This window comes from Dendrobium catenatum, unplaced genomic scaffold (genome assembly GCF_001605985.2).
Source record: "Dendrobium catenatum unplaced genomic scaffold, ASM160598v2 fragScaff_scaffold_450, whole genome shotgun sequence".
NCBI lineage: Eukaryota > Viridiplantae > Streptophyta > Magnoliopsida > Asparagales > Orchidaceae > Dendrobium > Dendrobium catenatum.
The window spans coordinates 246,489-273,059 of NW_021318912.1; the positions used below are offsets into that span (position 1 = coordinate 246,489).

Sequence of the window (26,571 nt, forward strand, 5' to 3'; positions counted from 1 at the left end):
TTTTGATCTGCACGATTTTGATATCTGTCTGATTCTGTTTTGGTTTCTGTACGGATTTGGTTTGAAGTGGTTGGTTTTGGATTCTGGAAGTTTTGATTGGAGGTTTGTCGCTTTGCTGAGCTGTTGAGCTCACCCTTGTTTTTTGCGTGGTTTTCAGGTTCTGGCAAAGGGAAGGAAGTCTTGGATTAGAGTTCTGGGTCTGATCAGTTATAGGTATTTTGTACTTTTTAATTTTTGTACAGTCATGGCTTTTCTTCCTTGTTCTTTCTGTCAGCCATGTACTGTATTTGTAGATGATTGTTTTGAGGAAGAGAAAAATATAGATGATTTATTCCGCTGTATTTGATGTTTCATAGTAGCTCTGTGCGTCAGTTTTGAGTTGAAATATTTGGAAGAATCAGTTCCGAAGCAAATTCCAAAGCGAAATCCTGGTCTGTTTGTTTGGCTGGTCGCGGCTCGGTGCGGGCAGGATCCGTCCTGGTCGGGTCGGGTCGTGACATTAACGGTAATAAGTTCTTATCAAAATTGGTCATAGGACTAATGACGGGATGATAGGATAACATGGGTTCACTACCCCCGATCATCACTAACACCAAGCTTTACATTATTCATTTTACTTTAAAAAAAAATTAAATACACTACCATATTTACAATCATTGATGTGAGAAGAGTGATGAGATCTTACTAGCACAAGATGATATGATCGTCGATATGGTGACTATATTCTTATTCCTGACAAGTAACAAGATTGACGGTGATTTGTGACGTGTGAGGGGCAATGAGTTCTTGCCCATAAAGGTGATAGGACTAGCAATATGATGATGGGATGATAGGGATTCGTTTCCCCCAACCATCATCAACGCGCTTTATATTGCATTCATCTTACTCCAAACAACTTCAAAATTTTCAAATGCATTATTAAGAACCAAACTCTATTAGAGATATTTGAATTTTTTGAATCAAATAATGAATACAAATTATAATAGAAAAGGAAAGACAAAAGAATTGCTTGAGACTGTCTCAAACAAAAACTAAACCCCTTATGATTATACATTCTATTTTACAATTTATGATCTATTAGCATTACAATATAGAGCCCAATAGCCATAGATGCAAGAATATCCAATAGCCTATCAGACCCAGCCTTGCTCCAGGCTTACTCATCAATATCCTTCCTCCAGAAACCCTGCAGCAAATCCATTCACTTCAATACAAATTGTTTGAATTTATTAAAAAAATAATCTGAGAAGGTATTCAAATGCAGTAATGAAAAATAAATCTATTATTTTGTAAAGAATCTTAAAGAAGTTTGGTTCAGATCATACCAAATTCCATCAACCCTATCTGCAATCACTCTCCCTTGCTTTGGAATCAGGCCAGATGTGTTCAGAGATTTGAACAGATGACCTGCAAGAAAATGGAACTGGTGAGTTGCATTGGAGAAGACAACCATTTTGCAACTTGTAAGGCAGTGCTATCAAACCTTTCTCATCAGTTTCATGGGAAGTAATCAACGGCTCCGACTCGGAATCAATGTTGAGAACAAGATGTTCACTCGAGCTTTTTCGTGTTGTTCGCACGTGCGCGGAGGCGGGAGCAGCGGGTTTTGAGCTCATTCCCACAGATCCCTGTATTTGCTGCAAAAATGAAAGTGTTGGAATGAGGATGTAGATGAAATTAGAAAGGTCAGATTTGTATGTTGAAAAGTTCATCCTTGAACTGTGGCAGGTAAGCTTGATTGGAAGCAATGAAATGATGGTGAAAGTACAAATTTATATGATTTTAAAGATAGATAATTTGGCTCAATTGTGATTATAAAATCAGTGCTTAGTTCATAATATATCAAAAGATATGCAAAAGATTAATTTGTGTTGGTTGCATAACGGTAGGCAGAAATTGTACTTCCAAGTTCTAAACACTCTAATACTTAGGTTTTGTTTGGGACGGCTTTCTTGCCGCTTCTTAAAGTTAATTTTTAGTACAAAAATTAATTTTTTTTTTTAAAAAAGCTGCTTTAAGAAGCAATAAAAAAGTCGTCCCAAACGAAATATTAATATTTGGTGGAACTCCCTTACATAAACTAAATGATAAGAGACTAGGCATTACATTTAGTGGAGCTTCCTAGACAAGTAGCATTCAATGATTGATACATTTACAAGTAAACTAAAAAAGTAAATCCTACTAAAAGCCAAGGATAAAACCTTAAAAAAATTTGAGCTCTGCAATTCCATAGGATCTTTACCAAAGATGGTCTTCAATGCTTGAGAATCAATGGCAATCATGAGATGAGCAAGGCAGCATAAGGTGATTGTCCTCTCTCTAGTACGTGGAGTAGCGTAGGATGGCGAGTATGTTGAAGCAGCTTGGCAGACTTTAAGAGGCTATAGAGGAAATGCGAGAGCATGCGAGGATGAATGGAAAGCAATTGGTGGTTGGTGGTTGGGGGTTGGTGCCTTAGTGGTATGTCCGAATGTGGTTAGTATAGGTGAGAAAAACAACAAGTCCAAAAGCATGGGCAGGTAGGTGCAAGTACAAACTAGTTAGATATGGACAATGAGGCACAAAAGCGACTGGATGTGGCGAGGGCCAGGGGCTCACCGCAGCATGAGAAGTGAAGCTATCAGGATAAGGGCACAATGGATATGTGATGGGGGTTATTTGGTTTTGCATGTGAAGATGTGAGTAGAAAACAAACACAACACATGAATGAGGTTTCCGTAGGGCGGCCAATTTGTGTAGTTTGAGGTTGATATAAGGGGGGTTACAAATGGTTAGCAAAGAAATGACAATGGACACAACGAGGCACCGATTAAGAGTAGTAGAGAGGTAACCCACTATAATACCACTTTTTGGAGAAATAATAGGAGAAAAAAAAAAGGAAAGAGAGAGAGATTATATAGCAACTTAAGAGAGAAAATCTCAATTTTACTCGATACTCATTCAATCCTCCAAACTAGTCCTAGAGGTCTCTAATTATAGAGAGCGAGCCCTAAGGATTAAAAGCAAATAAAGTAACAACACAATTAATAGAAAGTAAGTACTACTAAAAAATTAAAAATGGATTAAAAAAACCCTACAACAATAACAAGAAGCCTTTATCCCACTACCTAGGGTTGGCTATATGAATCCTTTTTTGCCTATTGTGCCTTATTAAAAGTCAAATTCTTATTAAATCTAATAAAAAATGTCATTTTTTTTAAAACAATCTTTTTAAGTCCACCTCTACATTTCTTAACATAGGCTAGATCTAATACATTTACTCTCCTAATAAGATCATCGGAAGGTCGACGTTTTATGCAACCAAACCATCGAAGATGACTCTGTTAGACCGGTCCACTGGACCGGTCCAGCCGGTCCGCACAGGACCGGCAAGTTGCAAAGAGCGACCGATCTCCGCCTCCTGCGGAGATCGAGCGGCCCGACCAGCCGAAGAGATCATTTTAGGAAGCTTTTTTTAGCGTTTTGAGAGGGAAATTTGAATGTAGGGACTGTTTAGGGATTTCCTTTTGATTTGTATGCATTAAATAGTAGATTTTTCTAGGGTTTGAGCATCTTGAATTTGGCTGAAATTTGAGATCTCGTAGAACTAGGATTTCTTTGGGCTCTAGCGGCGTCTAGAGATTTGGGAGAGATCGATCCTCCTCTCGAATTGAGGATCAATTGTATCTTTGCTATTTCTTTGCAACTACTAGTAAAATACAAGTCTTTTCTCGGATTTTTCTGCAGTTTTTCCTGCTTTCCTACTGTTTTTGGCTGTTTTTCTGCTGTGGACAGCAATTTTACATTGGATCTACTTGGTTTTGGTGAGAAACACTTGGAAATCCAAGTGTTTCCTATCAGACTCTCTAATCTTATCTGACATTGCAGCTACTCCAACCTTTTCATGTATATACTCATTTCACATTCTATCTCTTAAGAGTAAACACACTCAGTCACTCATCCACTCGAGCATCCTCATCTCTGCAACAATTGAACTTAATTTTATGCTTCTCTTTTCACAACCAACATTCTACACCATAAAACATTGCAGGTCTCACCACCATCTTATAATATTTTCCCTCAAGTTTGAGGGATACTTTTTCCATCACACAATATGCCCAATGCATTCCTCCACTTCAACCATCCAATTTGAATTCTACTAATAATATTCTCATTAATTTCACCATCACTTTAAAAATAGACCCGAGATATCTAAAACATGCCCTTTTTTAATGGCTTGATTAACCAAGATCACAATCCCATCACTAGATCTATTACAACTAAAATTACACTCAATGTGTTCGGTTTTAGATCTACTCAAACGAAAACCTTTAGACTCTAAAATTGACCTCCATAATTTAAGTTTTTCATCAACTTCCTTTATAGTCTTATCAACAAGATGAATATCATTAGCAAAAGAAATAAACTAAGGTACATGCTCTTGCAAATGTCTAGAAAGAACATCCATGACTAAAGTAAAAAATGTGGGCTTAAAGCTGATACTTAATGCAATCCAACTAAAATAGGAAAGTACTTGGTCAAACGATGTTGTATTTGAACATTAGTAATAGCTCTTATATATCCTTAATGACATGAATATAAGCATTATTAACTCGTTCCTTTCTTTTCTAGACCTCTCAAGAAATAGCCTCAATAAAAAAAAATTCAAAATTTTCAAAATGCAATAATAAATAAAGAGATGAAATGGGATACAATGAAGAATATTAATAGAGAATCTCAAATTTTGCATCATTACCTCTTCGGTAGGTTCTAGTATCAACATGGCTAGGTGGGAGGTTTGTTTTACGCTTTCAAACAGTGAGGTGAGTGCTTTAGCTTGATTTGAGATATGAGCTCCTAATTCTAATGCTAAAAATGAGTTAGTTTTTATTAGGATAGTCAAAATCGGGTCACAGGTCGGGTTCGAATCCAACCCAAATTTGACCTGGCTAATTTTGACCCGAACTGATCCGATTTGGAAATCTGGTCACCTTTCCAAATCCGAACTCAACCCGATTCGGGTTCGGGTTGACCCAACCCGACACGTAAGAAAATCGACTCGACAATGGAATGTGGGCATTTCTTCAGTTCATGCGTTTATTCAGCCAAATCCCGTCAATCCATCAACAAGATGAGCGTCGGAATGATGCGACTCAAGCGAGACCAGCATCGGTTGATGGGTCAAGCGACAAAAGAGAATGTGATGCGACTCAAGTGAGGTTTTCGGGTCAAGCCGGGATTGGTTTCGAGTTTCTGAGTCAACCCTAACCCAACCCGTTTCGAGTTCAGGTATAACCAGGGATTTTCGGGTCGGGTTCGAGTGGGGTTTTTGGGTCGTGTCAAATATTGACACCCCCTAGTTTTTATAATAATAACTTGAATGGGATAATCAAAAGAGTATTAATGGTTAGAGCAACTAGGAAACAAGTTTGATCAAACATATGAGCAAAAACTTCAAATATTAGATTAACATTCAACGTAACCCTAACCCTAACCCTTTCCCCCTTAGAGAATACAAAATAAAAGCATAATTACTAAACAACCCTTCCTAAAATAATTTCCCTACTAAATCGCCCCCTTCTATTTGAAATTTTCCATTAAATCATGGGCCAACATGGGAGGCGGCGGCTTCTTGGTCTGCCTGGAATAGACCAAGGGTTGGCTAGACTGGTCCATCTTAGACCAGTTTAACAATACCCCCTTACAAATAACCACTTTGTCCTCAAAGTGGAAGGACGAAAATTAATGCTTCATCCACTCATACGGCTCCCAAGTAGCTTCATAGATTGGTAAGTCTTTCTACTTAATTAGCACTTCCTTACTTCCTCCCTCCCCTTGTCGCACTCCTACCAACTCCAGTGGTTCCAAAACCACCTCCAAATCCTCTATTAATTTTGCTGGTAACTCTGCAGTGGAGGTGTAATCCATTATAGCTCTCTTCAACTATGACAATCCATTATAGCTCGCTTCAACTATGACACGTGGAATATCGGATATATGGTTACGGTCGGCTATAGTTTCGTTCGATACGCCACTGCTCCGATCCTCTCCAATATCTCAAAAGTGTCAAAGTACTGCGGTGCCAGCTTCTCATTCCTCCTACTAGCCACTATCCTCTCCCTGTAGGGACGAAGCTTCAAATACACCATATCCCCTACCTCAAACTTAATATCCTTCCTATGCTCATCAACCGACCTTTTCATAATCTGCTAAGCTCTCAACATATGTCTTTTCAATTCCTCCAGTATCATATCCCGCTCTTCCAAATATTGCTCCACTGAAAAGACTGAAGTGTTACTCTGCCCAAAGTGCACCAAGTGAGGCGGATCTCTGCCATACAACACCTTGAAAGGATCATTTGTGATGCCGAATGGTACAAGGTGTTGTACCAGTACTCTTCCCATGCCAACCACTTAGCCCACAACTAAGGTGTCTCTGAAACAAAGCATTGCAGATATGTTTCTAAGCTCCTATTGACCACCTCCATCTGCCCGTCTGTCTGAGGGTGATAAGCAGTGCTCCTCTTAAGCATAGTCCCCTGCAACCTGAATAACTTCCATCCAAAAGTGACTGAGGAACACTTTGTCTCGATCAGGCACTATAGACTTTAGTATCCTGTGTAATTTGACCACCTCTCTTATGAAAGCTGATGCCACTGTAAAGATGTCGTAAAGGGATAAAATGAGCATATTTGCTTAGTCTGTCCACTATCACCAGAATAACTGTAAACCCTTCTGACCTGGGTAGCTCGTCTATAAAATCTATAGAGATCTCTTCCCATACTTTGTTTGGAAGTGCTAAAGGCTGTAGTAGCCCCCCTGGAGCCATAGCTATATACTTGTTGCTTTGGCAAACTTAACATATGGTTACCATTTCCTCTACATCATTGTGCATTCATTTCCAATATAATTTAGCCGTCAATCTCTTGTATGTCTTCTGTACACCAGAGTGACCCCCAACAGCGCTCTAGTAGAACTCTTGTAGCAAGTGCGGAATATGAATTGAGGTTTGAGGCAGCAGAAACCTCCCTTGATATAGAAATCTCTCCCCATCTACTCAATAGTCAGGATGTTTATTCTCATCCTTCAGCATATCCTCTTTGATCTTCCTCAACTACTTGTCCAGCACACTTTCTTCCTTAATAGCCCCCCAATCCAACATCAGTAGTATCGAAATGGCTATTTCCTAGAGCACCCCAGCATATCTAAACAAGGCATCCGCTGCCTTATTTTCCAACCCTAGCCTATATTGGATTTCAAAATCATATCCAAGCAACTTGGACAGCCACCTCTAATGCTCATCAGTCACCATCCTCTACTCCAGTAAGTACTTCAAGCTCTTCTAGTCGGTCCTGATGAAGTGTCAATCCATCAAGTACGACCGCCACTTCTGAATAGCCAATACAATGACCATCAATTCCCTTTCATAGACTAACTACAACCTAGCTCTGACTGTCAACACATATCTAAAGTAGGCTATAGGTTTGTAATTTTGCATGAGTACTACCCCCAACCCATATCTTGAGGCATCAATCTCCGCCATAAACCTCTGGCTGAAGTCGGGTAGCGTCATGACCAGAACTATCGTCATGGCAATCTTCAATTTCTCAAAGGCCTAAGTAGCTACCTCTCCCCAAAAGAAGGTTTCCTTCTTCAGTTGCTCTGTCAAAGGCCAAGCAATGGTGTTGTATCCTCTCATGAACCTCCTGTAATACCTTGTCAATCCTAAGAAATCCCTTACTCCCTCAGGGTCCTAGGTAGCAGCCACCCCTTCCTGTGATACCATGTACCCCATGTACTCAGGGGCGGATTTACCATGGGGCCCTGGGGGCACGAGCCCCCACTGATTTTTTAGTTAATGTTTTATTAAATACATTTATTGCTACCTAATTACAATTAAAAGCAATTTTTTGGGTTTTTTTTGTACTAAAATTACCGCCTCTGCTTATAGAAGGCGGCAGACCGAAAAAAAAAGATAAACGTCACAGCTTTTTTCTTCACCGCCGCTGCTTACTTCTTCACCGCGGATTGACGGCTTGCGACGGGACAGCAGGCAGGTGAGCGGCCACTGCAGTCGGCAGTTTCCTGTGCGAAGTTCTCGTCTCTTTGGGACATTTGAGGAATCAAAAGGTAATATTTTTCATTTCTTCTCCTTTTGAGTTCTGATGTTATCAGGAATCAAAAGGTAATACACTAATATTCCGAAGTAGATTTTCGAAGCAGATTTTCTGATGTTTTTTCTAAAGGAAGAATTACAAAAAACCAGATCCTCACATAATTTTTTTTCTCTAATTTATCTGCTTTTAGTTTTGTTTGTTAAGTAAAATGTAATATATTATTTTGAGAAATATATTGCAATAATTCTGTGAGAGAACTGCACTCAGATAATTTTTTCTCTTATTTTTCTACTGTTTCTTTGTTAAGATAAATGTAATACTTTTTCTTTGTTTTTAAGACATTTTATGTTTGTAAAAATAACTTCTCATAAATATATCCTTTTGATGGTGTTTAAATTTGTTTGTAAAAACAACTTCTCATACGGGAATTCATGATCACACAGTCACGCCTGTAAATTTGTTTCCCAGTTTTTGCAAGCATTTTTATTAACTTTACTATCATATTAATAATTAAAACTAATCCAGGCAAAATCCTATAATTGTTTAATAGTTTTTATGCTATTTCTTAGTTAAGCCGATTTTGTTTTGTTATGCATTCAGAAACAATTCCATAAGCGAAGGATTGCGAGTGCTCCACTGCTCTGTTACCTGTGAAACAGTTGACAGTAAAATTTTTTAGTTATTTATCTTTTAACTGACATATTTTCTTTTGACAATAACTTGATTGTACAATCATTTGAGAGACTCTTGAATGAATGACTATTTACTTACTTATATTGAAAATGCTATATTTAATAGTATTGACAATGACTTGATTGTACAATGATTTCAAAAAATGAAGTCTCGACGGGAGAAATTATATATGATAGATAATAAGAATCTCAAGATTTAGTGTTCTTAATTGTAAGTTTTTTTATCATATATTTTATCTTTGTAAAATGAATCCAATGATTTACAAAAAAATAAAAAACGCCTATGCCAGTTCCAAGCCCGGATGAAAAAAGTTGAGATTTTTTAACTTCAATAATTTGTGCCCCCACATAAAAAAAAATCCTGGCTCCGCCCCTGCATGTACTCCACACTCGCCTGTGCATAACAACACTTCTTTATATTGTCCCTCAGTTGATGCTCCTGTAACACCTCCAAGACCATCCTAAGATGCTCAAAATGCTTCTCACTGTATTTGATATACACCAAGATGTCATCAAAGAAAATCAAAATAAACTTCTTGAGATAAGGTCGAAACACCTTGTTCATGAGGGACTGGAAGATAGTCGGGGTGTTAATGAGAGCAAACAATATCACCAAGAACTCATAGTATCCCTTATGTGTCCTGGAAGCTGTCTTCAGAACATCTTCATCTCTCATCCGAATCTGATGGTATCCGAACTTCAGGTTCACCTTCGTGAATATTGCCGCACCATAAAGCTCATCTAGCAGCTCATCTATTACTGGAATAGGATGATTGTCTGGCACAAACTTCCAATTTAGGGTCTGGTAGTCCACACAAAAATGCAAACTTCCATCCTTTTTAATTAGTAGAATTGTGCTAGAAAAAGGGCTCACACTCAGTTTGAAGATCCTAAGCTCCAACATTTTTTTGATTCAGCTTTTCAACTTCATCATTCTAGATCGGAGGGTAGTGGTAAGACCTGAAATTAATCGATGATACCCATCCCTTAGCGTGATGGAATGCTCATGTCCCTTTGTGGTGGCATTCCCTAAGGTGGTTGAACAATCTCTCCAAACTATTGTATAATCGACGGTACTGAAAGGGGTATGTCCCCTCCTTCCTCTCCTATGATTCCCTCCAAGCTCTGTAGCTCCACCATAAATCCTCCTCCCTCCTCTTATATGGCTCTTACCAAAGTTTTTGGTGATACCATGGCTTTGGAGAGGCCTACATCTCCCTTAATCATCACCTCCTCCTTTCCACCATCAGCTCCATTGTTAGCATCCCCTAATTCACCTTGGTATCCCCCAAGGTCTGTAGCTATCTCATTCCCAAGATGACATTAGTGCTCCCCAGCTCCAACGAGAGAAAATCCTCCCTCACCTGGATTTCCTGTATGATCAATATCACTCCCCTACACACACCTCTACCTATCTCCATCTTCCCTATTCTTATCATCACCCCATAGCACCCTTTGTCCACCAATTTTAGCCCCTATAACTCTACGACTTGGTTGGAGATAAAATTATGGGTGGCTCCATTATCTATCAGCATAACTACCTCCTTGTCTGATATTTATCCTCTCACATTCATAGTATGATTTGTAGTGAACCTCACCACTGAGTTCAAGGAGACCTCAGTCATGTCTAAATTCAGTTTTTCCTCCATCGATGCCTCACTCCCACCTCCCTCAGTTCCTCGTCATCACAGACAGTGAAAACCTGAAGAGTTCGGTACTTATGCCCCGGTGTGTACTTCTCATCACATCTGAAACATAATCTCTTTGCCCACTTCTCCTGCACCTCCACCTCTGTGAGTCACTTGAAGTTCGCCCTTGGGTGAACCCTAGCGCTCTTCTCCCTAGGAGCTTCTCTTTGGAAGGATATTTTTTGGGTTATGAGAGCTAGAGTTATAGGGGTAGTCCGATAGGTCCCTCCCATGATTTTACTTCTGATGGATTTCTCCCTCTTACATTTTTCCTCCACCCTCTGAGCCAGCTCCATCGTCTCCCTCAGTCCCCTAGGCCTCAGTACCATGAGTTCTACCCGTATGTCCTCCCTAAGCCCCTTCATGAAATTGCCCTTCAATCCTTCCTCAAAGATTCCCTTCAGTCTTCCTGACAATAGCTCAAATTTCTCCCGGAACTCCATAACTATCCCCTCTTGAATTAGGGCAAAGAACTGCTCGTTAAGGTCCCCTTCCCGGATGGCTCAAAAACGTGTTCCTACAAGCACTCCTTAAATCCCCCCCCCTCCCCATGAGTAAATCGAATACCACACCCACCTCTATTGAAACCAGGTGAGGGCTTCAAACATAGACCCGCCGCCATGAGTTTCTCCCCTTCAGTCAGCCCATTGATAGCAAAGTAACATTCCACCTGGTACACCCAACCCTGAGCATACTCCCCTTCAAAGACCGACATCTTCAGCTTCCTTGCCCTCACATCCATACCCCATTGGTTCCTTCCCCCGTTGGTTCCCTCGGTGTAGTGGTGGTGTGATTCCCTTCTTTCCTCCCTTGGTTGGTTTCGACTCCATGGCTCCCCCCAACTATACCCTTCTCCATGCCACCTCTCCCCATGCCCGGATAATCTCCCAAAGGGGTCGACTTCCTTCCTCCTTGCTGTCCTCCCTTCAGAATAACCCAATCCGCCCACCAATGGGGCTCCACATGGCAATCATTGATGGAAAACACTCTCCAATTCATCGTCGTCCTCCTAGATCTCCTTTCCTTGTGGTTCCATCCTAGGAATCGCTGGGGATGCTTTCAATTGCATCTCAAGCATCTTTTCATCATCACTTCAAAGTTCCCAAAGTGGTTATCGACGGCCGATAGTTTTCCCTTCACCCCTGAATATTTTTCCTCTACTCCGGCCTTGAGTTGTTCCATCTCGTCCTCCAACGCATCCATCTTCTTTGCTGCCATTAATTGGATCTAGGTTTCAATTGCAAAAACAATGAAGAAGACTTGTTTTTTTCCGCCCAAGAAAGTGCTCTGATACCAATTTGATAGGAAACAAGTGCATAATTCACCAAAATAACAACTAAAATTAAGGATTTCAACAAGAACAATGCAGGAATTTGAAGAAATTCCTTGGTAAATCAGTTGGAAAACTTAATAATAGAAGAAAAGTGAAAACAAAAGCAAGATACAATGGATCTTCAATTCGAGAGGAAGATTTGGCACTCCCAATCGCTAACCGGTGGCTAGAGCCCAAGCAAACCTAAAGAACTCCTAAATTCAACATAACCCTAACCCTTTCCCCCTTATTTAGATAAATACAGAATAAAGGCATAATTACTCACCAGCCCTTTCCTAAAATAACTTCCCTCCTAACCCCCCCCCCCCCCCCCCCCCCCCCCCCCTCCCCCCCTCCCCCCCCTCCCATTTGAAAATTTCCATTAAATCATGGGCCCACATGGGCGGCCGGCAGCTTCCTATCACCCAGGAATAGACCATGGGCCAGCCCTGGTTTAGGGCCGACTGGACCAGTCCACCTTGGACCGGTCCAACAACATGCTACAAATTTAAGTAGTTTAATTTTATATATTAAAGATAAACTAAGTAGAAAGATTTTCAAACTTGGAATGCAATGAAAGTTCAAGATTCATTATTTCAGCAACATTATTAAATTAGAAGATTACCATTCTATACTCTTCAAGAGAATTTCCTAGAACTACAATAAATTTATAAGTGAAATGGCTATTTTTTCCCTTTTGGCACCTCACTTCACTGGGGCTAGTACCTATGATTTAGAGCATTAGGAAGCCATATCTCCATCAGAGCACCTGGTGCTTTTGGTAAACCTCCTACTACTCATAATACTCAAGCTCTTTTGGCTTCCTATAACTTCTTCCAAAAGCAAATCCAGCAAAATCAGTTTGTTGCCTAGCTTCCTCCCCATCAAATGCATAAAGAGGCTATCAATTACAAAACAAAAAAACACTTAAAATAAGAGAGAAAAGAAAAAGCGTCTCACCGTCTCTTCGATTTCAGTAATCTCTGGCCTCATCATTGATGTTGAAGATTCAAATACAGTTCGTTCTTTAACATCTGGTTGTTGAATCCTAGCATGAGAATCCTCAAGATGCTTAACCTTTGCAGATAATTCACTGACAATCATATCCTTTGCTTGCAATTTGCCTCCCAGCTCGTGTACTTCGGATTTGGAGCTTTCAAGATCCACACTTAAGGCTATCATCTGCCTTTCCAAAACTCGTATTAGCCCCATTGCAGTAACTGGTTTCAGATCTTCAAAAGAATAGTTGCCTGATAACTTATGCATAATCTTTTCTAATATGGATGTCACCTCACTTAGCTCCAATTTCTTCAACTGTAGATCTTGATAGTCAGTACTAATAGATAAAGCAGAATTCTTCAGGTTTTCAATTTCACAAACATGGTTTGCAACTATTAATTGCAAATTTTCCTTTTCACAAGTCAGTGAATAGAAACCTTGCTGAAACTCTGAAAATTTATCTACAACATAAAAGAGCTTATCCGCAGGACTGGAAAAATATATTTCTTGGCTTTGTGATTCAGACTGACCGGATGAACCTGCCAGAACAATCAGTTTATTTACCTTGTCAAAGAGGACTTCTATCTGACCTTTTGAGATCATTTCATCTCCAACCCCTGAAAAGGAAAAAGATTAAATCAGCAAACACATAGAAACCAAATGAGACTTCCAGAAGACATAAACACACAGCATGGATGTACCTCTGTCTTTTGCAGTTAGAGAATGCTCTAGCCGTTTTAGCTCAGCCTCTTTGTCTTTAATCAAATTTTCTTTAGACTGGTAATCAATCAGTTTAACTTTCATCTCATTGCAGATATTTTGAAGTTCATCCATGTCCCCTTCCAACTTCAAAACCCTATCTTGAATGAGTTTCCTCTCACCTATCATCGTTTCAGCACTCATCTCAGCATGGTTCAGTTTAAGCTTCAGATTTTCTAAGGAATTTGACATGTCTTTATCAACTTTCACTAAATTTTGAAATTGAATTATTATTTTTCTGCAAGTGAGTAATAAATTATCAGCTACTTGGGCAAATTCACTAGCATCCTCTTTTTCTATCTTGCCTTGAAAAGAAACAGGTGATCTCAAGTCAAGCCCAGAGTGGACATTTTCCAATTCTAAATCAAAGCCTAACAAATCAGAAACTTTGACATGGAGTTCTTGGGTAGCATCCTTGCATATAGATAGAAGCCTCAGGGCATCTTTCTGTAATGAAGAAATCTCAAACTCTTGTGCCTGATTACGAGTTTCCAGCTTTTCTATAGTAAGCTTCAAGGATTCACTGAGATAAAGTGTGTGCATAAACTCATCCTTAGCTGACTGTAAAGCTTGCAAAGTAAATGTGATATGATCATCAATGTAACCAGAAAGTCCAGTGAACCTATCATTTAGAAGTCTGGCCTCTTCATATATCTTTTCAACAATCTTCTTGCAAGAAGTCACAGCACCATCATCTTCTAACATAGGCTCAGTATGAAAAACTTCATTATTGATGAAGTCCTCAAAGCTTGGGAGTGATGAAAGATTTGTAAAAACAGAGATTTCCTGCAAGTTATGACATTCTTTCAGTGCTTTTAGCCATAACTATTTTCAAATGACTGAATATGACATGTCTATCATGCTTGCATTTTGCCAAGCAAAAATGAAGTATAGAAAATGTAGAAAAGAGAGTAAGAACTTTGAAGAAGTTTCTTGAGGTTAAGATCGCCTTCCATGCTTTTTGATCCAAAGGGTAATAAAAACTTAAAGTAGAGTGTACACATAGTTGCAGTGTTATACATAAAAAAAAAGCACATCAGATTTATAGAATTTCTACAACCAATCCTGATTATTTCATTCGAGGATGTTCCCTAGTCCAACTATATTGCTATACTAACTTCTGAGAATATCTGAAATAATTGAGAGCATTTTGCCATCAATGATTTGTAGTGTGCAAAGCTTCTAGCACCTACCTTTTTGTTTCAGATATACCAAATTCTGAAGTTTTATACCTATGCCCTGTTCACTAGCAACCGCTACATAGCTAGAACCAACCATTTCTTGCAAAAAGTTGGACATTCATAAGCAGAGTTGATAGTATTATTACCTATTATGCCTATCATAGATTCTTTAAAATCAACAATTAAGTTTATTGCATTACATATAGTACTATATAACAAGTTTAATTATAGACAAAACATATTTCTTTGACTGTGCATGTTATCCTTATTGCACTACTATGGTTGACTATGATTGCGAAAAATTCAGAATAAATCAAGATTATCACGAAAAATATATGCAGAAATTATCATGATTAGCATCAATATCATAATGATGATTACCATAGTACCTAAAATCAAGAAAAAGCTGCTCTACATTTGATTATGGGACACACGACTCCAAAGTTCTCTTAGACAAGTAACATGATTTGATGTCTGAAGAATTACTTCATTTTTTTTAAATCATAATTTTATAATAAGAAAGTATGAGTAAAATAAGGCAACTATCCAGAATTGCTAAACTAATAAAAATACAAAAGATCAAATACACATAACATGAAGCCAAATGATTAATCATCCAAAATTATGGGAAAACAACAGTTTAGTAAAAAAGAACTCTTTTGGACCAACTTGCTTGAAGCTTGATGAAACGAGGAGAATGAATTTTGTTTTATTATAGCTCTGCATAGCGTTGTGGAGAATAGGTTGTGGCGTGATACTAATGCTTCTCAAAATCAATTTGGATTCATGCCGGATAGGTCTATTATGGAAGCTATACATGTATTGAGAGGTATGAGGGAGAAGTATAGAGAGAACAAGGAGGGTTTACATATAATATTTATTGATTTAGAGAAAGCATATGATAAAGTTCCAAGAGAAGTGTTGTGGAGAGTTGTTGTGGAGAGTTCTAGAAAAGCATGGGGTTAATAATGCTTATATTCAAGTCATGAAAGATATGTCTACAGGAGCTGTCACTTGTGTTCAGACACGAGGCGGTTTGACCAAGTATTTTCCTATTTCAGTTGGATTACATCAAGGATCAGCCTTAAGCCCATATCTTTTTGCTTTAGTCATGGATGTTCTTATTAGACATTTGCAAGAGATTGTACTCTGGTATATGCTTTTTGCTGATGATATTCTTCTTGTTGATAAGACTAAAGAGGGAGTTGACGGTAAACTTGAATTATGGAGGTCAACCTTAGAGTCTAAAAGCTTTCATTTGAGTAGATATTCTTTTTATAAAACTAAATATATGGAGTGCAACTTTAGTAATAATAGTTCTTATGGAGGGGTTGTGACTCTGGAGGGATTGTAACTTTGGCTATCTTTAACAAAAAAGATTTAATAGCCATATCATCAGTTAATAATTCTCTTTAAAAGGGAGAATTCAAATTGACAAAATTTGTTGGGTCTGCATCCAATGACATAAAAAAAAGAGATTTACTAGTGCATGTGTACTAAGATTACTAGAATTAAAAAAAAAAAAAAAAGTTTTTTGTGATGCATTTGGTGTTGGAATTGAGGAAGTGTTAAAACAAAATGGCCATCCAATAGCTTATTTCAATTAGAAGTTAAATGATGTGAAATAGTAATATTCAAATTATGAAATGAAATTCTATTCCATTGTACAATCACACCAATGTTAAACGTATTAATTATTGCCTAAGGAGTTTGTTCAATATTTAGATCATTATTAGTCTTTAAAATATATAGATTCCCAATAAATTTGAGCATAGAAAGATATACTAAATAGTTTGAATTCTCACAAAAATACTCTTTTGTACTAAAAGACTATGTTGGAACTAATAATAAAATTGTAGACACCTTAAGTAGGTGGGTTATCATTTTACAAAGCATGCTAATTAAGGTAACATATGTCGCTCAAATTAAATAAAATTATGCCAATTATGAGGACTTCAATGAGATATATCTCGATTTAGTTGGTACCTTACCTATGCTCAATAAGAATTTTATGATTAAGTATAGATTTCTTGCTAGGAAAACTCCACTTTGCATCTCTTACTCATCTTTCTGAGATTGCTTATCTTAGAATTACATGTCTGTAGTGTAAAAGGTCGTTTTGATTGAGATAAAACTCTTATCATAACTAAGGATACGCATTATTGGCTTAATTTAAAATAAGATGTTACACGTTAGTGAAATCATGTATAACATGCCAGACAAAAAACAATAATAATAATAATACTAGGCTTTATACACTGTTGCAGGAGAATGAAAGTGTGGACTTTGATCCAAGTTTACTGCTAACGGTAAGAAAATATGATTTTATTTACTAGTTAGTTTCTTTTTCAAAAAAGACCCATTTTATTCCATATTTTAAAATTATTGATGCTTCTAATGTGGCAAATTTATACCTAATTAAGTCAATAAACTATCTGAACTATAAAAAATGATTATATCTAACTATGGCATAAAATTCATTTGAAAAACTCTATCAAAGAAAATGTGTACCTAATTAAAATCTTTAACACTTATCATTCAAAAACCGATTGTCAAAAATAAAATAGTTAATAGGAGCCAGGGCCATTTGTTAGGTTGTCGAATCAAAGAACATGCATCTAGGTGGGATCCGATACTACCAATGGTTGAGTTTGTATATAGTTCATCTGTCAATATATTAATGGGCATGAATCCATTTGACTTCTTCATAGGATATTATCCTAAGAAGCCTATAGATCTTGTAGAACTTCCTATTGCATCCAACCCGTGTAAATTTGTGCAACCATACATAATCAACATAAAAATATTTGTAGAAAACTATCAATTAATTATGATAATTACAAGAATGTTTTTTATGTAAACATGATACATGTGGAATTCAAACCAATTGATAAGATAATTTTGCGTCTAAATCTAGAAAGGTTTTCTAAAAGCCTTTAAGAAATTAACTACAAGGAGGGTTCCGGTTCATATAAAGTTTTACAACATATTGGAATGAACACTAACAAGCAAGTAATTTTGGGAAGTACTAGTATCAGTCTAGTCTTCAACATATATGATATGGCCTTACTAATGTTATGGATTCTTTTCTTTTCATCCCCTCCTTACAAATTCACATCCAATACCCTAACATGTAGTTTTATTTAATTGGTTTCAAAAGCTATTTTCAATGATAAGATTGTGACCGCTACTAATAGTGGATATCAGAGATATCTTATACATAAGAACAATAGGCCTACTTGTTATAACTCATTCATTAATCTATAGGAAGCACGATATTCATGCCCAAACTAACTTGATGAATATCAAATGTTCAATTTATCAAAGCCCTATTTTATCAGGTTGAGCAAATTTGACGAAAATTTGAAAGTGAACAAAAAAAGGGGCATAGAAAGAGATGAGCGTTGAGTTTTGCTATTGTATTTTGTTTTCCTTTAATTTATTTTGGGTAAAACATGATCAGGATGATGGCTCCTGCATGAACAAAGTGGGTTCTCTAGTAGTTTAAATATTTCATTAAATTTACTTTAGTATTGCTAGGTTTCAATTCAGCCTATCAAAATACAATTCAGCACATCAAAGCTCATATTCAATTGAACAATTGTTATGATTAGAATTATCAGGACATCTGGTATTGGACTACTATTCCTTATTACTAGGTTTTTCCTGCTCTACCACTCGTTAGTTCCTTCCTGCTGCAAAACCTTAGGAAACTCCATGTATCAACTATAATACCACCTGAATGGTTGCTTTATGATGTGAATCTATATGCGAAATGATGTGAATCTAAAACGACAGCAAGAATTGCACTTAAGAATTAATAACTAGTTTGAACTTAGCGTACTTCCAATAAAAACACATTTACTCAAGTAGGGTTTCAGAAAATAGCATGAGAAACAAAGCAACAGTAATTGATTACAATTGAGATTACGAGAACTTGCAAACTTAATAACCAAAAATATAGGTGATGCTAAAAGCTTATTTTAACAAAGCCACGCGTTTAACATATAGATCCTTCACCTGGAGGTCCTTCAATCACTCTTGAAAGTGGAGGCTAGCGAAAGAGGATCGTAAGCAAACTTAGCGATACCACTAGTACACAGGTGATGCCGAGAGGACTCGTCGCCGGGGAAGAAATGGGAGTTGGAGAAGCGGGTGGATGGCCGTTGATGGTCCAATCGTAGTCCTGGAATTGATCGTCTATGACGTCCACGAGAGTGGGAAGGATGCGGTTCAAATAATCTTCAATGGTGTCGTTAGAGCCAAACCGGACGTCGAAGAATGGTGATCGGGTGATGTGGATGTCACCGTAGGCGTCGAGTACCAACCCGCTATCAACTACGGGATCCGCCATGCATCCTCGCTCCGGGTTGAAGGTGCACACAAGAGGGGAAAGGTGGTGGTCGGTTTGGGGAGGTCAAGGTGAGAAGGGAAGGGCCGTGGGCTAGATGAAGAGGAGGTCACGGTTTGGGAGGGAAATAGAGAAGAGGGTGAAGTGACTTAGTGGAGAGAAGAAACCTGAAACTTAATTTCAGATTCTAACTAGGGGAAAGAGGGAAGAATCGATTTCAAATTTCAGATTTTGAAATCTAAAATTAAAATCTTTGAAAATTGAAATTAAATCTGTGAGAGAGAGGTATTAAAGAGGTGTTTAAGTGGTGATGAGGTGGAAAGTAGAGAGAGAAACAATAGAGGTGAGGTGGCCGGCCATATGGGAGAGAGAGAGGGGCTTGGAATTAAATAGGTGGGGCCCAAGGGAATAAATAAATTAAGATCAAATCTGATTTTAAATTCATATTTGTCTTCATTTTAGAAAGTTTCCCGATTTAGTGGAATAATGGAAGGAAAGAGGTTTGAATTTCAAAATTGAGTTAACTCCCATTGATTGACTTTCCTAAATAGAGAGAGGCTATCTTAGGAAAGTAAATTACTCCATGGAATTTGAAATTCACAGAGAATTGTGGGGTGGGGCTGGCGGCAATACTGGGAGGCTGAGAGGGTCGGCGGGAGGGGCTGTCGGGCTGGCAGAAGTTCCAGCCGACGGTAGGGCCAGGTGGGGACGGCGGGATGGTGGGTGTCGGGCTGGCAGAAGCTCCAGCCTGCGGTAGGCTGGGAGGGGATAGCGGGTTGGGGGCTGGAGGGTGAAAAATAATGGAGAGAATGCAGGGAATGGGCGGCGGGTCTTGGGAAAAGCTTGAGGGAGATGGAGGTAGGAGAACCATGGAGGGATGAGGATCTTCAGCTAGGAGAAGAAAAGAAACTCCTCCTCAAGAACTCACTAAGAGATCTTGGGGAATTTCACTCAAGAACTCACTAAGAGATCACAAAAACAAAATTTTCATTCATCAAAAACTAACTATTACAATGTCTGGGGCCTCATATAAGTAGGCCAAATTGAAATAAAAGAAATGACGCAAATGCCCTTCCGGGCTACATAAACGACTCAATGTCCATAGGGGCAAACTGGGAAACAAGAAATACAAGCATAAAATAAAATGCAACTAAATCAGAAGTAGAGACTCTGAATCGTAGCCGTCGATCTGCGTCTCCGGCGATGGTACACGTGTCAAAATCTGATGTCCTCATCACTTTCACTCCTAACATAATTTTAAATCCTATTTCCATCATGAAAACTTGTATTTTCGAGACTTTACTAATGCCTGTAAGCCATTCTATGAAAAGAGTTTCTACATCTCAACCAGTAGTTTATCTATCTACTTCAACATTTGCTCCTAAACAGATGTTGATGAAGAAGATCATAGTTGGTACCATTGGTAATAAATAATTTCTTATTGATGGAGAGATCAACCACAATTAAAATCCTCTTGGATTACATGATGAGCATTAACAATTGCCTCCTAGCTTGCTCAACGTCTACCAAGACAACCACTCTCTGGACTAAGGATCCTTCTAGCCCCAGGGAAATTGATGTAGTCAGATAAAGCAATTGGACATTCCAAAAATTTGTCATCATTATTTGTACATATTTCTGACCTGAGTATGAGGGTCATCTATTTCAGATAAACTAAGCAGTAGTTTAATTATGTCTTTCATACAAGTGGACATTATTGTGTGTTATTTTATATTTTTAGTATTTGTCTGATACTACACCTCTTGGGATACTTTAGGCATTAGATTGTTAGGCCATTAGTATATATAAAGATATCTTTGTCATTTGGAACAAATTTATCATTGAATTCAATTTGGGGATGCCCCTTGAAACCTAGCACTCCCTTTTAGTGAAGAAAGGCTTTCCTTGTGAGAAGCAATGTGTAATCCAAGTTGTGTGATTGTGTGATCCAACCTAATAGCTTATTCATTTTTTTTTTCCTTTCTTCTCTCCTTAACACCCTCAACTCACTCCTTTACCTCCATACAAACCAGAGTCAACCAAATTTCACCTTTATCAAAATACTGAAATCCAACGTAAAATCATTCCTGCATCCCAATCTCTGCATCAGCATGCTACCTGCATTATTGGGTATTTGATATATTTATCCTAATAAAATGTGTCCTATAATATGGTCAAGCTCCTATTAAACAGATGATATTCGAGTTGAGCTATATCTAGAAAATAAAAAAACGTGTCAAGAAAATCTCAAAAACAAGAAGACAAATTCCATGAATGCCACAATATGACATAATAAATTTTCAACTATAAAGTTCCACTTCTATCTCATAGAAATAAAGCCTAATCACAAAATTATCATGAACAACTGCAAATGTTAAATTTTATAGGGAAAAATGCAGACAGAGAAGTGAATCATAGAGAAAGAAAATGAGCAGAAGGGGGTGGAGATGAAAACAGGATGGAATTTCTGTGCACCTCCGTTTCAGGGTGAATATGAGGACCCTTTGCCACCAAATTATCATGAATGTTCTTAACTAGCATCCACATATGTCTTAAACCCTCTGCCTTTTTATGGAATTGTTCAATCATTAAGGGAAATAGTCCTTCCTTCTTCATAAACAACTGGAGCTTTCTAAGTTCTGAAAGAAGCTCAGCTGACTGTTTTTCTGAATTACCCTGAGTTTTAGTGAGCTCTTCCATGCATGCAAATACTTTGGCATTTAATGCACTAATCTCTAGATTGCTTTCGGAAACTATTTTATTCTTTTCTGAATCAAGTGCAGAAACTTTTTCTTCTAGAGATTTCATGCTTGCATAGGCATCACTTAACTTGTTTGCCAGCAAGAAGCTTTCCTCTCTTGCTTCCTCTAGCTCTTCTTCAACTTTAGCATTACTAGCTTGGATGCTGCTCTTATCGTCATAAATATCACGTATATGTTTTTCTTTATTGAGCAACTCCATCTCTAGTGACTTCATGGTATCAAGAGCTTCAGCTAACATGTTAGAATTCAAAGCAGCATCAGCTTTTACTTTCTCTAGCTCCTGTTCCAAAAAAGCATTAGAATTTTCTGTTTCAGTGATCCGCCCAGCAATCCAGTAAACCTTTTCAATAGGAGCTTCAAAGATTTTATCAGTATGGATAGCAATATCATTAATAGAATCAACTAATTTTTTCAAGTTTCCATTGCTTTCACTGAACAACTGTTCACTTTGCTCTATTTTATCTTTTAAGGAAGCAATATCAACCTCCAGCTTTAGAACCTGTTCTGGGTAAGCAGAAAGACTTTTAATTTGCTCACGGTATTCAGAAGCTTTGGACTCCTGAAGTTGCAACTCTTCCTTTAGCTTCTCGATTTCAGAATTTTTCTCAACTAAAGTGAGTTTAAATCCTTCACGTTCTTGCACCAATCCCTTTCCTTTCTTCACTGCCATAGAAAGTTTGTCCCTGATCAATGAATTTTTCTCTTCAAGGCGCTCTAGATCTTTTTGCATGGATTCCTTTTCAATTTTCAAAGCACAAACTTCCTCCAATGCTGCCCCCAACTCATCAGACAAACTTCTCATCTTTGATCCATCCATTTGCAGCTCTTCAACAATTTTCTCAAATAATGTCAGTTCAACATGTGCTACATGCAATAACTTTTGCATGCTCTCGAGCTTCTTTCCATCATTTAAGGATATTTTTATCTTTTGCCTAAGGGAAACAATGGATTTCTCCAACATTGTATCCATGTCAAGAGCAGTCTTTTCGTCCAAATTTGTTGTAGTTACCTCTTTTAGAAATTCTATAAACTTTTCCTTCTCAGAGCAAATTAAAGCCAGATTTTCTGCAAGCTTTTCATGACTGACCTTAAGATCTTCATGTTTAATTAATAGGGCTTCCTTTTCCTCTTTTTCCTTCAGCAAAGATTCTGCTAAACTGTCAACTTCTTTAAGTGCCTCGGACAATTCTGATCGCAATTTCAGAGTATGAGTTACTTCACTTTGCAGCTTACTTAGTTCGTCCTTAGACTGGGCGAATGATCTCACAAGCCAGTCAACTTGAGAATCTAATTCAGCTGATGAAATAGTTTCAGGCACACCAAAAGAAAAAAATGCATTTTTGGCTCTGCGATTTTCCTGTAAAATTTCATCTGATATACTTGCCTTGGTTACAATCCATCTAATTTTATCCACAATATCCAAGGAGAGGAGGTCTTGTGGAAAATCAGTTTCATGAGTGATCTCCTCTATATCCTTTAATGCCTTATCTTTAGATGAGACCAACTCCCGCAAAGAATGAACCAAATTTTGGGTTTCATTAAGCTCCTTGGAAACAGTAACAGTATTCGTCGCTAAAACAGTTTTTTCTTGCAACTCCAGCAAAGATTTCTCAAGTTCAATGTCTTTCTCAGCCAATGCTTGCTTCAGCTGCTGCACTGTAGCTACAGCAGTATCCAAAGCATCACTGTTTTGTTTCAGATTGAGCAAACAATCCTCAAGCTCACAATTTTTCTCATTAAAAGACTGTTTCAGCTCCTCTGCATTAGCTGCAGCAGCCTCTAAATCTTTGGACTTCTGTTGCAACTCCAGAAGGCAATTCTCCAGCTGATCTTTATTCTCAGACAAAAGCTGCTTGACCTCCTCAGTATTTGTATTTGCCATATTATAGGCATCAGATTTCAGTTGCAGCTCCAGCAAGCATTTTTCGAGCTCGCTTGTCTTCTCTTGTAACAACTGTTTCTGGTCCTCAACGGTAACTTTAGATTCTTCTAAGATGTTAGATTTATCCTGCAATTCCAGTAAACATTTCTCTAGCTCACATGCCTTATCTGATAATAACTTCTTCAGCTCTTCATTACGAGCTTCCATAGCTTCCAATGCATCTGCCTTCTGCTGCAACTCCTGCAAACACGCATCGAGCTCAGTTGTTTTGTTACCCAATGATTGCTTCAGCGAATCGCGGTGTTGAACCAATTGTTTGCCTTTTGTCACTGCAATACTAAGTTTCTCTTTGGCTGCTAAGAGCCTGCTCTCTGACTGTTCCAATTCTGTCTTGATTTTGCTCATCTCAGCATTTGCTTCTTCCTTGTCCTTACTCAAACCAATAATTTGCTCATCCATTTTCCTGTTTTCTTCCTTAAGCTTCCTAATTCTCTCTTCAAGCTCCCCTTCCTTCTTCTTGCGTTCAAGCAACTCATCCCGAGCAACAGAAAATACTAATCCCAACTCATTCTCTTGTGTGGCTAAGGAACCAGGCTTCATCTCCTCCATAAACTGACAAAGTTGCTCTACCTCATGTAATAGCTTGTTGTGTTTCTCAGCAAAAAGCTTGGTTCTTTTCTCAATCAGAGATATACCATCAACTAACTCCTCCTCAGAGGAAACACTCTCTGTCACAGCCATTGCTGGAATTGAAGCTAACAGTTTGCTTTTAATCAAATTTATGTATTCATGCATTGACTGTGAGCACTGCCCCCTAACTGAACCAAGGTAAGAGATCAAAACATCTCGAAAAATATCATATTCCAATATCTTGGCATTGAGAACCTCAATCTCCTGATCTTTAATGTCGAGCATAGCCTCGTCTGTATTCAAACGCTCATCAAAAACACCCTTTAAATGAACTGCAAATCTGGAACAGTCCTTCACCATGGCATGCAGAGAGGCAGGAGATGCAAGAACACCAAGCTCAGCTTCCCTGTTATCCAGTCGCCCATGATACTCGAACAGCTCCTCGCTGTTAAGAAACTGCTGGTTAATCAAATGCCCAAGCTCGGTCCGGAGAGTAAGAACTTCCCTTCCAAAAGCCTCCCTTTCTTCCTGTGTCGCAGCATAATAGTCCCACAGCTCAGTAATTTTCCCACAAATTCCAAATCTGGAATGAGAGTTTGATTTCTCACCTTATATTTATGGCACTCTGCAGAAGATGCATCCAACAGAGCCTGAACACGTTCCAGATCTTGTTCTCTTGATCTTCTCCTTCGTATGGTCTCTCCGACCTCGACCATGGCCGCCGGCTCCCCGAGCTTTGGATCCCGACCTCCGCTGCCGAGATTGTCAGAAGCGTCAACGAACAGATCTTCCCTCTCTTGATGCTCCTGCATCGACCCATCAATATTTACCAGAATGCCACTATCAGGATCCCCGGGCAAACTCCTGGAATCCTGCGTTCGTCCGCTGTCAGGAGAAACAAAGGAGACACCTTTTGTCTCTCAACCGCAAAAAGGAACGGTAAAGAAACTTCTACCTGGTCGTTATTGCTGGGGAGCTCGACGAGGACGCCGTCGCTGCTGCCGCTCTCGTCGGAGGACTGGTGGGCGGCGTTAGGGGATTCGGGATCGGGGTTAGGATCCGTCGGCTGCATCGTGCCCGTGATAGCCAGGTTCTCATCGCCGGAAGAGGAGCTGGAAGCACTGGGGCTGGAAACGGAGTCCTCCGAACTGTGACTGCGAGCCATGGTCCTGCGAAAGAAAGCGATGAGGAGAAGCAAGCTCGGGGACCTTTGCGAAGAAGATCGAAAGCTAGAAAATTTGGATCTTCACCAAAAGAAGAAATCGAAAGCCCTTGGTTGTCTCCCTTGGTTGCTCGGGAAAATCCGAAATTAATGCAAGTTCGTTGGAAAGGATCTGACGGAGGAAATCGGAGCGATCTAGCAGCCGGACGGGCAACGATGAGCTGCTCAACTCGTTTCAAACGTTTTAATTAAAGCAAAGAACATAAATTTAAATTAAATCAAAGAATAATGCGCCTGCGCCCTAAATATCCAATATAGCAAGGTTGGTAAAAATAGGACTGCACAATAATTTGGAAGAATGAGAGCTTCAAGATTCAACCAATCAAATAGGTCGAACTGGATAATGTAATAGTTAATAATATTATTAAAAATTAAGTATTTTAACATAGTAATATGACAAAATGGCAAAACACAAATTCAATTTCAACACATCTAATTCCCAATTTCTTCAAATGCCAAATGACATACCTTGCGGCTCTAGGTTTCCGCACGAGATAGTTCGACCATCCCGCAGTTTCCGGTTCCCACACAGGATGGTCAAATCAAATAGTTTTTTAATGTAGTAAAACAATAATATTTATAAAATCAAAACCTCACATTGACACCAATCACCCACCTGAATTAATGATTAAAAGTCTATCAAGAAACTTCGTCTGTCGAAGATGATCACACATGAACTGTGAAGGGTGGGCAATTAAAACTTTGGATCAAAATGTTGGGATTGTGGGATCATGGTCCTGGCCCGAGGAACAACCATTGTTAGAATTTACAAATTTTGTAATAGGGTTCTTATAGAATTTAACTAGCAACTTAAGCAACTAGCATCCCCGAAGGCATCGATGTCGCCGTAACCAAGGCAGTCCAAAGGCATATGGTCAACGACCAGAAGGAGGGCGGACATTGGAGGGGCAAACGGTCCTTAGGTTTCTTTGACACTCTTTTCCGTTGATACAACCTTTGAAGACATGGAAGAATCACAACCCATGCAAAAAACTAAG

General features: G+C 38.6%; 1 protein-coding gene across 3 annotated transcripts; it reads right to left on the minus strand.

Moving 5' to 3' along the window:
• Positions 1-911: 911 nt before the first annotated feature.
• LOC110093566 (myosin-2) lies at positions 912-25,740 on the minus strand. 3 transcript variants are annotated; one of them, XM_028694302.1, is made up of 8 exons: positions 25,307-25,740; positions 24,960-25,215; positions 21,553-24,879; positions 13,488-14,331; positions 12,748-13,403; positions 1,484-1,637; positions 1,326-1,407; positions 912-1,186 (listed from the first exon to the last, which is right to left on the minus strand). In XM_028694302.1, exons 1-8 carry the CDS (start codon positions 25,447-25,449, stop codon positions 1,084-1,086), a joined length of 5,565 nt encoding a protein of 1,854 aa, XP_028550135.1. In that variant the 5' UTR covers positions 25,450-25,740; the 3' UTR covers positions 912-1,083. The 3 variants fall into 3 exon arrangements, with proteins under 3 accessions (XP_028550135.1, XP_020674152.1, XP_020674151.1); XM_020818493.2 differs by having other exon boundaries at positions 24,960-25,157; positions 25,307-25,670; XM_020818492.2 differs by having other exon boundaries at positions 24,960-25,223; positions 25,307-25,669.
• Positions 25,741-26,571: the final 831 nt, after the last annotated feature.